General features: G+C 38.3%; 2 protein-coding genes across 10 annotated transcripts; both read right to left on the bottom strand.

Annotated features, from left to right (window-relative positions):
• Window positions 1-38: 38 nt before the first annotated feature.
• Window positions 39-5,601, bottom strand: LOC109012455. 6 transcript variants are annotated; one of them, XM_035687583.1, is made up of 7 exons: window positions 5,420-5,600; window positions 5,225-5,284; window positions 4,268-4,367; window positions 3,074-4,013; window positions 2,907-2,984; window positions 2,445-2,599; window positions 39-516 (listed from the first exon to the last, which is right to left on the bottom strand). In XM_035687583.1, exons 3-7 carry the CDS (start codon window positions 4,358-4,360, stop codon window positions 328-330), a joined length of 1,455 nt encoding a protein of 484 aa, XP_035543476.1. In that variant the 5' UTR covers window positions 4,361-4,367; window positions 5,225-5,284; window positions 5,420-5,600; the 3' UTR covers window positions 39-327. The 6 variants fall into 6 exon arrangements, with proteins under 6 accessions (XP_035543476.1, XP_018849641.1, XP_018849686.1 ...); XM_018994096.2 differs by having other exon boundaries at window positions 5,401-5,593; XM_018994141.2 differs by having other exon boundaries at window positions 4,289-4,367; window positions 5,401-5,593.
• Window positions 5,602-6,670: 1,069 nt separating this feature from the next.
• On the bottom strand, window positions 6,671-12,862 carry LOC118343679 (UBP1-associated protein 2C-like). Of its 4 annotated transcripts, none has more exons than XM_018994164.2 (3): window positions 11,412-12,862; window positions 9,266-9,305; window positions 6,671-9,145 (listed from the first exon to the last, which is right to left on the bottom strand). In XM_018994164.2, the coding sequence occupies exon 1, from the start codon at window positions 12,736-12,738 to the stop codon at window positions 11,413-11,415; it is 1,326 nt and encodes a 441-aa protein (XP_018849709.1). In that variant the 5' UTR covers window positions 12,739-12,862; the 3' UTR covers window positions 6,671-9,145; window positions 9,266-9,305; window position 11,412. The 4 variants fall into 4 exon arrangements, with proteins under 4 accessions (XP_018849709.1, XP_018849701.1, XP_018849716.1 ...); XM_018994156.2 differs by having other exon boundaries at window positions 9,266-9,300; XM_018994171.2 differs by lacking the exon at window positions 9,266-9,305 and having other exon boundaries at window positions 8,829-9,145.
• Window positions 12,863-14,688: the final 1,826 nt, after the last annotated feature.

The following is a 14,688-nucleotide window of genomic DNA, read 5'->3' as shown; positions in this document are numbered from 1 at the left end:
AGAAAAATTTGAGAGGAAAATCAATGACCTCGTCCACCAGTACTAATGTTATACTTTATTAGCAAAAGGGTATATATAATTACTTGATGAAATTGTATCTCAAAGTTGGTGCCATGTCCGGCTACTAGACCAGACAATAATACCATTCGATCTACTAGAATTTACAGCACTCATCAATACAGCCTTATTATTATGTGTACAACTAAAATTGAGAACCTCAACCATGATTATTCACACAAATTGGCATATATCCGACATGTTCATCTGCAAAGGCAAGAGGGCTCTTCAACAAGTCCAACTGCAGCTATACACGGGCTTTTTGTTAACCTACAGAAACTCCCAGTCGGAGTCGCAAGCCTGCTGTATTGGCAAATTCTTCAAATCTAAAGGTGCGGCAGGGATGGATTGCAAGCTGTCTTTGCTAGACCCCATATCAACATCTCCATACCAAACAGCTAGCTGTTCATATTCCTCTGCCAATCTCTTTTTTGAAGTAAACGCATCTTGAATCTTTTTCTGATGTGGGGGGAAAGACGGTAACACAGAGAGAGAGAGAGAGAGAGAGAGAGAGTCAGTTGCACAACTCTCCAGATAATAATTTAAAAACTGATTGAATCAAGAAAAAATACCAAAGATTCTAATATATTTTTCGAGAGGCATAACCAGCAATGAAGTATATAAAAGAAAGAAAATGGGATAATTATACCTTACATCCTCGAACTACTATCTTTTGCAATATGCACCATAAACTATTAAAAGTTGTAATGTGCAACTCAAACTACCAAGGGGTCTGTCTAGCAGTGCACTTTTATTTATTTATTTATTTTTGAGTAAAAGGACTTCAATAAAAGGTGCAAAAGACACAATCCAAGTACACAGGAAATATACAATAAGACACTCATTTAGAAAAAGAAAAGGATACACGGGAATCATGAAAATAATGCAAGTTAAAATCTATGGAAGCTGTCCAAGAGGAGACTGTTGAAGAAGATAGTTTTGAACTCCTCCAGCATCCGTTCACAATTTTCAAAACTTTTTTCGTTCCATTCCCTCCAAATACATCATATGAGACAGGTAGAAACCATTTCCCACACTGCTGCATTTTGAGGGCTATCACCTAGCCCTCTCCAAGAATAAAATAGGTTTACCATTCTTCTGGTCATGACCCCAGCCAACTAGTAGTCCTAAAAAACCACTCCATGGAGTACTAGCAATCTTGCAATAAAGTAACAGATAATCCAGGGACTCTCAGTCTCCACTCTTACACATACAAGACCAATCAACCACTACAATTTGTCTTTTCCCTAGGTTTTCGATGGTGAGAATCTTTCTTAGAGAGGATGTCCAAGCAAAAAACACAACCCCTATGGGAAACTTAGTCCTCCATATGCTCTTCCAAGGATAGAAGTTATATATGTCAAGTAAGGATATTATAGAAAGAACGGACATTAAACATCCCTATCTTGGCAGGAGCCCAATAAAGCATGTCAACTCCACCTCCTCTCGAACTACAGAAATATAGTAGATTTAATAATGCAGTGAAGGCATCTATCTCCCAATCATGGGTCACTCCAGCAGAACTGACATTCCACTTGTCAGAAGTACTAGATATAATTCTCCATATGGTCCACCACATAAGCCATCCTTAGAACATGCAATGTTGTATGCATTAGGGAAAGTTTCCTTAAGAGCCCTATCTCCACACCCCAAATCATGCCAAAATCTAATCATGGTTCGCCTTCCACCACAAACCTTAGTGTGATAAGAAAACTTCCCCCACCCCTTTTTTATGAATTACACACCCCAGCCCCATAAACCTCCAACCTCATGAGAGCACCATCTAACCCACATACTACCATACTTAACTTCCATCACTGAATGCCATAATGCCTCCCTTTCCATGGTGCCCGTTTAATTAGGATCTAACCATTAAGATGAATGGAAAAAAAACCTAACCATTAAGATGAATGAAAAAAAAAACAAGTGGTAGTTTAGGGTGCACATTTCAGAATGGGTATTAGTACAGAGGAAGAAAAATATAATTTTCCAAAGAAAGTAATTGTTTTCGAAAGCTAAACTTGATCAGTGATTCCAAGAAACATGTTCCCAATGAGTGTGACTAAAGGAAATTTCATGTATTTGCTGAAATCCCATAAACAGGTCCTTCCCACACGACAAAAAGGAATGTGCCTCACCATGTGCTGGGTCCATTTTGGCAAATCAAGTATGCTAAACCCAACCTTTGATGCATATTTTCTTCTTTCAATATAAAGTGTAATCAAGGGTATGAAGAGAGAAATACATTTCTAATTGCATGGCTAAAACTAATTTCCAATCCATTTTTATTCATTAGCATTCAATGAGATACGGTAATGTTATAAAGTCCTTTACAAACATACTTTTCCACTGGGCCTAACACAATAGCAGAGAGAGAAAGAGAGTACCCTGTATGATCTGAGCTTTCGGACTCTGCGAGAGACGGCATAAAGTTCACTAGGTTCTACAATGACACAGCTTTCATCAAGCTTCACCTCATCACACAATTTGACAGTTTCCATGCTAGAATCATTAATATCATTGTTCAAGTCATATGAAGGTCCTGTAAAAGTTTTATTCTGATCAGGTAACTACAATATCACAGATCCATGGATGACCAGCTATATTTCCCCAATTAACAATCCCTTCAGTATCATCATCGCCATCATTACATTTATAATTTCTAACTACCAAAAAAATCAGCAAAAGGCTAATGAGCTCTTGCTCAGCTAGCTCCTCCTGCTCCCAAAAGACAGGGATGAAGGCTAGGGTCTGAGACCCACCGAGTTAATAATAAAAAAAGTACAGAAAAAGGAAAGCCAACTGACAGGAAGGGATGAGGTAAGGAAAAGACTGCATCTAAGTCTCACCTTGAGCAGATTCCCAGAAATGAATACGCCTATTTCCAGATGATTCTTGAATTTCCTTGATGCTGGAAGTGTCTTCCTCTGCCAAAATATAAGTTAGTGACGCCGCAATAGGGAATAAAAAAAATATTTTATAATATAATAACATTATAAGAAAAAAATATACCAACCGATGGATTCCGATAGTAGGATACTGCTGGAAGAATCATGTCCTAATTTGTCTGCATTTTCCTTACAGAGGATAACTGGGGCAGGTGCAGAAGAGGGGAGTTTGCTGTAACTATGACAAATACAATCCCCATGATTATTACAAGATGCTGCATACAGGGAGTTGTCAGGTGATTTTCCAGACAGGCTACAAGACTCTACTGGTAGGGAACTGCTAGAGCACACAAGCTTCATCTCCACTATAGTTTTCTCATCAGATATAACTGAAAAAACTGATTCAGAAGAAGTATTCATACTTGAGACATCACACACACTCTGACTGACTTCTTCACGGCAGTCAGTAACTGTTCCCATTTTTGGAGGGGATTGGAACTCCACAAAATGAAATGAGGATGCTGGTGGAACCTCAGCCACAACTCCAAATGCATTTTGATGATTACTTTCACTGAACTCACAAGAAAATGATGCTCCAAAGGGCTCTTTATCATTCAGAGAAAATAACTCCAACACCTCAGTCATAGAGTCCTCTGTGGCATTTTCTTCAGCACTCACATTTGGGTTTTCATCTGTCATAATATCATCAATCTCTTGCAGAGATGAGACAGTCTCTTCCACTTCAAGGCAGTCAACAGAAGTTGGAGGTACATTTTGATTTACAAGGCAAAGCTCACTTGATGTGTCTGGCAGCTGCTTCTTCAAATGATCATCTGCATTGGGTTCCACATGTGACTGCTTGATGACATCTACATGATTTTCCTCATCACCCATCATTGCCTTCAAATAGGTGTTAATTGCATCATTGCTTTTCAGAGCCACAACTTGTGCTTGAGACTTAACAGGATCCACTAAAGGAGGAAGTACATCCTGAACAACATCAGAACAGAACTTTTTCACACTTCCACCCATGGTTTGCAACTGGTTTTCAACATATTTTACTGTATCCTGTGGATTAATTCAAATTATGAGGGGAAATGTCAGCTGCAGTAAAAAGCTTAACAGCAATTAAACTGGAAGATAGCCCTCAATTCAATCTTCTTCTTTTTTTTTTTTTTGTTCAGATGGGTTGATTCAGCTTATACCACTAACGAAGATTTACTTCACACAAAGATGACTGCCCAATAATACCCAAAAGATAGGTTCAGTCAAGGCACCAAAAAGAGCGGAAGATTTGATCGAAAAAATAAAATAAAAGATACCTTGTTGACAATATCATCTACCTCTTGGCACACAGCTTCAAGCTTCTGGAAAAAATTCCCGACCCAGGTTATACCTTTATGTTTCAGATCCATAATATTGCTGGAACAAAATGTTGTAGATATGTTAAAGCTCTTGGTACAACAAATTATTCTTATTCCATGATGATAAACTTTACCGGAAAACTTTAAAATGAACTTTTGTCAAGAATCACAAGACACGTATCATCATAATGCTAATTCTAAAACCAATATCTCAGCTCAGAGAAACTGTATAGAAGCTAGTTTCCCATACATCAACAGGGTTAGGTAAAACATTTAAAAAACTGAAAAGAGACATGAAAAACAAGAAAAAATTCCTAATCCCTCAAGATATAGAGCCAGGCAACCTAACCACATTTAAAATAAATTAATCTAGTCGATATGTTCAAAATCATGATTAGGAAGAAAGAAGTCATGGAAAGGCCAGCTAATGATAGAGTGTGTACTGCCAATCATCACAGTGAGAGAATAGCTTAATCGACTTAAGTGTAATATTGATATGCTTCCAGAAGAAATCAAAGAATTTATTGTACCATTATGATGGTTGAGTTCCAATATTACAAAGATTTTAATGGGCTGTCTTTTCATGATTTCCTTGTATATATTTATGTTTCTAGTTAGGTGTTTCTCTTGTATAATTCATGTGTACTTTTGGCAGCACAAAAACACATCATGTGTTTCTCTTGCCAATCGTTACTCATTCACAAAGCATGGGATTTCGCAAGCAAAGCACTTAATTTAATTTAACCATGTCTTCCCTCATAATCAAGTCAAACTAATCCCAACGCCTTATAGCCTATAATCCCGTCGTCATACAGACCTAGAAAATAAAGAATTAAAAAAATACGCCATACAAAACACAAACACACCCATACACAAAACACATGCTAGCGTATTCGCGCAAGCATACACACATACATGATTTATGTCAAACAGAGAACTTGAACTCGAGGCCCCGAGCTTGTACCCAAGTTTTCACTGTGTTTCCAGAGGAACATTAACGTGAGCAAGAAACAAAGCAAGATATAACTCGGAGTTTCCACAGACAGGTATAATAATTTAACAATATACATTAAAGCATAAACCCTACGAACCGAGAGAGGAGAGAAAAACCGTTATACGCAGAAAACGTAAAGAAGAAGAGGATGAAGAGGAACTAAGGGTGGATTAACGGGAATCTGTAGCAGCCGGTGATCGGCGTTGAGTGCTACCGGTGAGCTTAGCACAGCTTTTTATAGTGGTGGCTGCTGGCTGGTGAGTGGTGAGTTTCGCAGGGCCAGAAGAGTTTTTCTTTCAACTTTATTAGTTAGAGAGTTGGTTTTAAAACTCCGCGAAAAGTAAACACCGAACTTGGAAGTACCAAGATCAAGACGGCGTCGTTCCCGTTATTTTTTTTTTTTCCTATTTTTTTTCCTTTCCTTATTTTATGTTGAAAATATAAGATGAAAAAATACATTGCACGACTTTATCAAAATAATGCAATAATAATTTGTACCACATTTTTAGTGGAACTACAAAGTTGCTTTTCCCTCTTTGCTATTACTCCCCCATAGTCAATTTTAATTCCTACTTTTAATTGTAGTGTACATATTTCCTTATCTAGCGATCAATCTTCCCTTCCAGTCTCCTCTTTTGTTTCAGCATTTTTTTTTTAATCAAGATTCTTTATTATTAGTAAATATAATCTCATTACTAAAAGAAAAGGAAATACAATTGAAGACAGACCCAACATAGCAATAGATACCACATAAAAAATTAATACACATTGAAAAGATAACTATTTTAGGTGATTTGCTAGATACAAATAGTTTGGGACATCAAACAGCGGTCCAACACTCACGTAACTTTTTTTATTACAAAAATAAATAAATAAATGTCTTATATTTAACATTGATACGAAATCGCTTGTAATAAGAATTTTACTTATTTTAGTCCCATAATTGACTGCTCGTAAAGAAATTTTAGAGCAATCTATAGGTTAGATTACTTCAAAATATTTATTGTAGGTAAAACACAGCAGGAAGATATGCACTATTGAATCGATGGTTGAAAATTTATAATACTCATTCTCTATATACCTCTCTACATACCAGATAGGGTAGAAAGACGAAGACACTTTCTAAAAAGAAAAAGGCACCGTTTTCATAAAAAAAAACAGAAGAAAAGTTGGGACACTCTGACAGCAGCAGTGATAGATCAAACTTTCAAGCACCATAAGAGAGCGATAGAGAGAGAGAGAAAGAACACCATAGGTTGCTGCCTGTCATTCGTGAAATCGCTATGACAAGAAAGCTCTAAAATGGAACCCATCATTGGGCATGCAAACATTTTTTGGTGATGGGCTTTTTTGAGGGATAATTACTGTTGAGAAATCACACATGCAACCGTATCTACACGGATTCAACTTCATTGCCTACTTACATGTAAACCGTATCTAATATGGTTTTCTTTTTCAATTGAAATGGGAAAAAATTGTAGCTATTAAATACATTGTAGTCCACCGTACACAAAATGGCAACGGCCGCAGGTTCCAGTAATTATGCAGCGGCAAGGGTTGCACATCCATCCAGCCTCATCTCGGCCAGCCATGCTCCAACAATTATCTCGGGCCCCCCAGTTTCGGCCTCATACCAGCCAAACACAAAAGCAACACATACACACCAAACAAGTCGACAGGATGGGGAAAAGAAACCAAGAAACAAAAGACGAAGTCAGCCACTAATTTAATCTCAACCAGTTCCATGTCACACAATTCCCATGGTCTAGTCCAGCCAACTTCCTAGAAGGTTTATATCCATTTGCATATACATACCATTAAATACCAGGCAAGTTCAGTTTCATATGCATTCTATAAAAATAAACAAGGATTACTGATGAGGTGTCAACAACCTTCTTGCAAGAAATATGCAGAGTACAGCTACATTCACAAAAGAATCACACAAAAACAATCCCACAAACTGACGTGACTTTATTTAATCCGTTAGATCTACTTTACAATAAAAATAACTTTATAATCTGACAAACCACATCAAGTCACGTCAATTTGTGAGATTACTTTTGTGTAATCTCTTTGTGGTTAGAGTATTTCCCTTATAATAACAGTTACTTCCAAGACCACACTTAATTGGAGGGTGCAAATCGTACCAAAACTCTAAAAAGGGTATAGTGGGGTCTATTTCAGTCTCCAAAATTCTCCATACTCGTGACAAAGAAATCTCCTAATTTGGCATGCTCGTAAACAAAACCCTAAGAGGTACCTCAATACCATACCTTAATTTTAAGCATGCTCGACACAATTCAGGACAGAAATGCCCCCCAATTTGGCAACCCAACTTATTACAATCCTAGTGTGATCCAGGCTGCAATACTTAGACAATCTTTTATGAAAAGCAGCCAAAACGGCTTGAGTCAATGACTAACTTCACGAAGTTGTGAAATAGATTTCGAAGTTCAGCGAAAATGGTAAATTTAAACTTGGTAACTATTGAAATTCAAGATAAACGGAAATAGACCATCTCCGAAATGCATCTTAGTCGGAAGGCAAACTACATGTGAGAGAGAGAAGGATTCATGAAAATTACAACGAAAAATGAAAAAAAATCACGGAGCAGACAGGTCTAGCAAGTTACAAAGCTAAATAAAAACAATCAGCCACTGCTCACACCACAAATTGAAAAGCATGCCTTCAAGAGCGCAGATTATTTTGGAAGGTGGTGAAGATCTGGGTTGAAAACACAATGCAGCCTTTTTCTGATGTAATATGTAGAAGGATCAAAATATTGAGTGGAAAAAAAGAAAAAAAAAACATAATGGTAACCACGACACATCTCCAACTGCCACTCAAGGAACCCAGGTCATCACAGAACAAAATCTGTGAGACTGGAACACATCTTGATCAGTTCACAACATCCCCTTAACAAGTGTCAACTACAGATCGCATGGTGTTCCACAGCCAATGCAAGAAAGTCAAATGAAAAGGTCACGAAAGCAGGCACCTTCATTTAGCACAGTACAACTTCCACAATAACCAACACAAAAAGCAAAGAATTTAATTAACCACTGGCATACAAAATGAGCTCTCTGATCCCACAAGACAATTGTGGGACAATTCAAATATAAACTCGAACAAACCATATTGTGCACGAACATGACAAACTTAGACAGAAATAGAAACAGTGTATGTACCACACAACTAACCTAAAAAATAAAATCACCTACAAAACATAACAGCTGGGATAAAAGAAAATCCGACATAGATAGTGCACACCATCTTAAATATACAACTGCCAAAACAGCATGTATAAGGAGCACTGAAATCCCCACTAGGAGGTTGATTGCACCATACAACATATTCTCTTTCATCAAGCAAGTAAATAAACCTTCCCCTGCAGACTTCTTCACCACCAAACATACCATACATTTATTTTTTTATAATTGCATCTATTAAAAAAATATTTTCTTGCATTTATAAGTTATGTAGAGAGTGGTTGAAGAAGTAAATATACCAAGGAGAAGCCATATAAAAGACAGGAAAACTTGACCTGAAATATATGAAACCAAACATCCACTCAAATAACGAAGGCAAAACATAGTTTCATTACTTGTGTTACTAAAACTATATTATTGACTAAAAAAACCAAGATGGACACAATGGTTCCTGATTGAAGTACATAACTAGTCTAACTCAGTTGCCTTGACTACAAGCACTCAAAAGAACCACAATACAAAAGGTGAAGACGGAGAGGCTGAAAAGGAACAGCTAATGCATTCATCAAACTCTGCAATAACGCAATCACCAGAACCACATAAAGCATCAGCGCCGAATAAGCTCTCATACACCTGAATCAAACATCCATTCACAACTCAATATATCATTCCACATTCATCACGCAAAACAGAGTTCATTTCATTCTAACTCAGTGATAATCAAACCAAACAAACAAACAAACAAAAGTATACCTTCTTTGGGCACCACTAAAAGAAACGGCTCATGTCTTTCCTAGCCACGAACAAAAACAAAAACAGAGATTGTGTGACACAGAATTCAGGGAATCTTAAATAGAATTACTGGGCAAACAATGTAGCAAGAATCAGAACATCAGAACACAGAAAGAAAACTTATAATAAAACAAAACGGATCATGATGTAAGAAAAAATATTGGAAGCACATCAGTAGGCAACTTCCATATTCCCTCTATGTGAAAGATACAACTGGAAAAGCAATAAACATGAGAAGGTAGCACCAAGTCAGTAACAAACAAAGAAATAAGTTTCATTTGGGAGGATGCATAACTAGAACCGGACTTTGTATTGAAAATGTTAATTAAATATTCCAAGATAAACTAATAACAAGCCTTCCACATTTGCACATGGGCAACGACAAATATGAAGGTTGCATTAAACAGAGCATATGAGTATCATACTGGAAGTAACATCAGCTTCAATCTTCCAAGCCTTTACTTGATCCATTTTTTGTTAAATTGCTACAATTGCAGAGTGACAGGTATAATTATTTTAACAGGAAAAAACCCACATACAAGCATCACAAAGATACTCTCCGAGGAGAAGCATCAAAGATCAACATATGCTAAATAAAGTGAAAACTCAACCCTCCATGCAATTTGCAATAAGCGAATAATCTTAATGCCAAATTATATGAAAAAACAAGACAATTCAAATTAATAATTTTTTTTATTGGCACCGTGTGTGTGTCTCCAGGGGTGCACAAGCTCACGACAAGGAGTTTCCTGCAAGTGCACCTAAGGTAATTCAAGGGGAATTTCTCATAGTTCGATAGCCCCTAAAAATTATTTGCACTCAAGAGGATTTGAACCTTAGACTTGGAGGGAGGAGCATAGTAACAAGACCAAGGCCCTTACCACTTGAGCCAAACCTTATGGGTTCAACTCAAATTAATAATTAGCAGGCTTTCAGCCCAACCGGCTCTGAAGAAAATCTGATGTAGACAAGTGTCCAGCTAAACTCAAGAAAAAAGAATGAACTGAATTACAGCATTAACAAAGCAAAAGCAACATATGTGTTTCCATATTTTATTTGTCACAATCCAATTAGAGCTAAGATGTCATAACAAACAAGCTCCTGGTCTATCAAGATTCGACTACCAGATTCGACTACCAGGAGTTCTAAAACAGATGACCATATCAAGTAATGTAAATGCATCACGCAATGTGATCTATTAAGCCAACAAAAAAAACGTGGAGAAGGTCTATCAAGATTTATCAAAATCAATGCTAGACCTCAAAATCAATTCGCTCCTGTAGGCAAACAAGGCCCATATCAAATATCATCACTTTGGACCTACAGAAGTATATAATCTCAAATATATATAACAAAAAGGTATGATGCTCGTCACCAAACTAGTCATTAGTATCAAGCAATAAGTCATTTGAATATAAGCCAAACAAAGGGGCTACGAGTTTAAATCTTATACCATTCCAGTTGCTGGCACAATTTGGTAGTCAGAAATCAGCATCCAGGTTCAAGTTAAAAAAGTCATTAATCATTATACTTTGTCATAAGGGACATAAAAAGTCGTTTCACAGGTTGATTGCCACGCAAAAAACCATAGAAAACTTTATTTTCCATAATTTTGTTATCCAGAAGCCCAATAAACTCCGAGCATACTATTTTCTTTTATCAGTGCCAGCATACTATTTTAAACAAGCAGATTAGTTTGCACATATAAAACAACTCCATATAAACCAAAACGATCACAAAAAATAAATACAAAGTCAGAGACGATCACTGCCAACAGAATCGCAGACTTCATTACTACAAATACACATGCTCACCCCATTACCACTTAACACTAGTGACTTTTAAGACTTCAAACTTTCACAAAAAGTATACAAAAAAAAAAAAACTAACGCACGGAGACAGGCAAAGCAACAGAAGTACGTACACAACAAAATGAAATCCCAAGGAACAAACCAGAACATACAGCCATGCCAACATGCAACAAGACAAGATGCATCAACAAGCAAATCCATAGCATACCAAGTCGGACGAATCAAGCGCCAAATGAAAGCAAATATGAACACAATCTCGGCAGATATAAAGCAAAAGGCAGCAAAGAACAAATTACCTCAAAAATAATGCGGTACGTTAGGGTACATTCCTCCACCAGGTGGAACCCTTGGCACCGGCGAGGTTCCGGCTGGCTGGTGGTGCTGAGTCGGATACCCCGCCGATGACGTCAAGCTATAATGCGCACTGTCCGGATACCCACCAGAGGGCATTCCCACCGAACCTGGCGGAAATCTATACAACGAAGAGGACCCACCCGCAGCAGCACCAGCGCCCAAACCCCCACTAGTCCCACCAATGCCCCCATACCCACCATACGGCCCAGCTAGCCCAGTACCATAGCCAGCAGTCCCACCCAAAGACGATGGCGCCTGGCTATTAACTGAAGACAACCCCGGCCCACCCAACGAGGACGAGTTCATTGAATGATTCCCCATCGGCGGTGCACCAGGAAACGCTCCATACGTGCCGATTGAGCCTGGCCCGCCGTACTGCGACCCTGGAATCGGACCCTGCGCCATTCCCATTCCCATTCCCATACCCATACCCATACCCATACCCATCCCGTCATTCCCAGTACCCGAAAGTTGGCCCGGAACACCATCTGGCCCGACTTGTCCGGGCGGCCCTCCTTGCTTTCCTTTCTTCCCATCTGCGTTCGCCAATTTACAATTCAACTGCCTCCCGTCGATCGACTTCACCGGATTAGCCAACGCCATCTGTGCTCCCTCGGCGGTCTTATACACGAAGAGCGCGAAACCCTTCGACTTCCCAGTGAACCTGTCGAACCCCAAAGGCCCCTCTTCGATCTCCCCGTACGACGAGAAGTGGGATAACAGCTTATCCGGAGACATGTCGTGCGGAACCTCCCAGACGTAGATCTTCCGCATAGACACGTCTGCTGAGTTCGCGTTTACGTTGTTACCAGAGTTCCCTGCGGCGGCGAGCTGCGTAACGGTCACGCGACCGTCAATCCGCTTGCTGGGCTCCTTGAGAGCGAGGAACGCGCCGTCTACGTGCTTGAAGGTGACGAAGCCGTATCCCTTAGACTTACCGGTCTGCTTGTCGAGGATAACGACGGCCTCCTCGAGCTCGCCGTAGGAGGAGAAGAGGCTGCGGAGGCCATCCATGGTGGTATCCCAGCCGAGGCCGCGGATGAAGAGCTTGCGCTGGGAGGCATCGGAGTCTGCGAGGGATCTGACGCCGTCCAGAACGTCGGCGTGGCGGGAAGCAGCGGCCGCCACGATATCGATGAGCTTGTCCTTGTCGATGCGGTCGACTATTTTGCGGACGTCTTCGGGGGTGAGTTTCGGGTGGGAGGAGTCGTTTTCTGTGGAGGGGACGACACCGTTCTCTTCGAGCTTACGCTTCTTTGTTGGGTCCATTGGAAGAGAGTGAAGGAGGAGAAGTAGAATCTCCGGAGTTAAGAGGCTAAACCCAAACCCTAACCCTAACAACCGTAGGCTTGAGGACTGAGGAGTGAGGACCGTGAGGTACACACAACAGTGTTTCGATGTGGAATTAGTGACTTCCCTCCTTTTATAGGGTTTTGAGATTGGGTTGGGCCGTTGTGAAAGCCGGTGCCGTAAAACTGGGTTTGGTCCAATCCAATCCATGACTCTCGTCAAATTTGGTTAGAAAATTATATTTTATTATTATTTAGAGATATTGGATTTAATTTGGAATAAATTTTCATTCAAATCAAATTATGATATATCAATAATATGAAATGTGTATTTTTCACATTAATTTATAATGATATACACAAACTTGAACCTATGATGCGATTGGATTTTCTCACAAAAATCGAATAAGGGTTAAAAAATATATAACTATTTTATTTTTAGAATCTAAAGTTGATGTGTAGAGAATATTATTTATATGGCTTAAATGATAAGATTTGATTTGTAAGATTTAAATTTTAAAATTTTAAAATTTATTTTTAAAATAAAATTATGTCAAATAAATATTTTACTATATGTGTTCTACATACCAGTCTGAGAATATAATTTTTTTAAAAAATAATATTAATATGTTAATCCTTTCAGATTAAATAAAATTTAAAACTTGATTATTGTATAGGGGAATAAGATGAGTAGAGGTGGACAGCGGGGCTCCTCACCCGTCTGCCCTGGCCCCGTATGGGTAGAACGGAACCGCATCCACCAGATGCAAGGGCGGGGGGGCCCATCTGCATCTGGTGCCCCCAACGTGGGTGAGGGGCGCAATGGGCTCAACCCCTGCCCCACTCTAGCATATATATAAATAAATAATATATATTTATATATATGATATACATATATTATAAATTTATAATTAAAAAAATACCACAGTCATCAAAATGTCATTTTGTAACGGTGTTGTTTTTATATAGGTTGTTAACTCCTGCCCCCTTCCCACTACCCCCACTTCCTTTCAATCTCGGAATCTCCTCTCTCTCTCTCTCTAACCCTGGCAATCGCCGCTCTCTCTCCCATTTTGTAGTCCGTCTGTCGTACACCCTCAGGATTCAGGCCATTCTTTGTCGTCGAAGGTAAGTTTCCCGTTCTCGATTCACATGCACCAATGCACGTATGTTTTTTTTTTTTTTTGTTAGGTTATGGAGGATGGGATTAAATTGAAGAGGCTGAGGATGAGATTGTGAATTGTGTGTTATGGGGGATTGAATTGTGCATGTGTTTTTATGTTTGAAATTTTTAAATTGTGAATTTGAAATTCTTTAGGGTTTCGGGTTGGAACCTAAATTAGTTCAAAGTTCCAATCCGAAACCCTTAATTATGTTAGGGATTTCAAGATTAAAACTCCTAAATTAACTTAAAATTTACAAATCTTGCACTTAACTAAGCTTATTGTTGTTATATTTCTTTCATATTATATAGGTTTTGTATTATTAGCACAAGCTCAAATCAGCTACTATTATAGAGTGTTTAGGAAAATTAAGGTTGGAAAAGATGGAATCATGTGTGTGAAAAATAAAAACTACAATTTTAATATCTCATTAAAATTTTAATTTTTAAAGGTTGTACAAGGTAGATTATAAGAAAATATTATTTTCTGGCACCATAAAATTTCCTTTTATAAATTTCCCCCAAATTAAAGTTTTTGCTTATTTCCTATCATTTTAAATAACTTTTAACCAATTTGTATCAAATAATCTTATGCATTTTGAGAGGATTAACATAAATATAATTTGAGAGAGATAACATAAAGTATAGGGATAAACTAAATATGAGAATCTAATTTAAAAATCTATCAGGATTCAGATTCTAGACGTGAATCCAGTCATAATTCTACATATATCCAAATTCTCAGGTATCATAATTTTTAAAAATGTA

This window comes from Juglans regia, chromosome 2 (assembly GCF_001411555.2).
Source record: "Juglans regia cultivar Chandler chromosome 2, Walnut 2.0, whole genome shotgun sequence".
Taxonomy (NCBI): Eukaryota; Viridiplantae; Streptophyta; class Magnoliopsida; order Fagales; family Juglandaceae; genus Juglans; species Juglans regia.
This window is presented reverse-complemented; position numbering and strand designations above follow the sequence as displayed.

What these genes read in the sequence shown, in the direction of transcription:
- LOC118343679 (XM_018994164.2), bottom strand. Translation starts at nt 12,738, where the DNA reads ATGGACCCAACAAAGAAGCGTAAGCTCGAAGAGAACGGTGTCGTCCCC.
- LOC109012455 (XM_018994123.2), bottom strand. Translation starts at nt 4,360, where the DNA reads ATGGATCTGAAACATAAAGGTATAACCTGGGTCGGGAATTTTTTCCAG. An exon ending in TAGATGATATTGTCAACAAG is followed by an intron (nt 4,014 to 4,267) that starts GTATCTTTTATT and finishes ATTAATCCACAG; the next exon opens with GATACAGTAAAATATGTTGA. An exon ending in GAAAGCTCAGATCATACAGG is followed by an intron (nt 517 to 2,444) that starts GTACTCTCTTTC and finishes CCCCCACATCAG; the next exon opens with AAAAAGATTCAAGATGCGTT.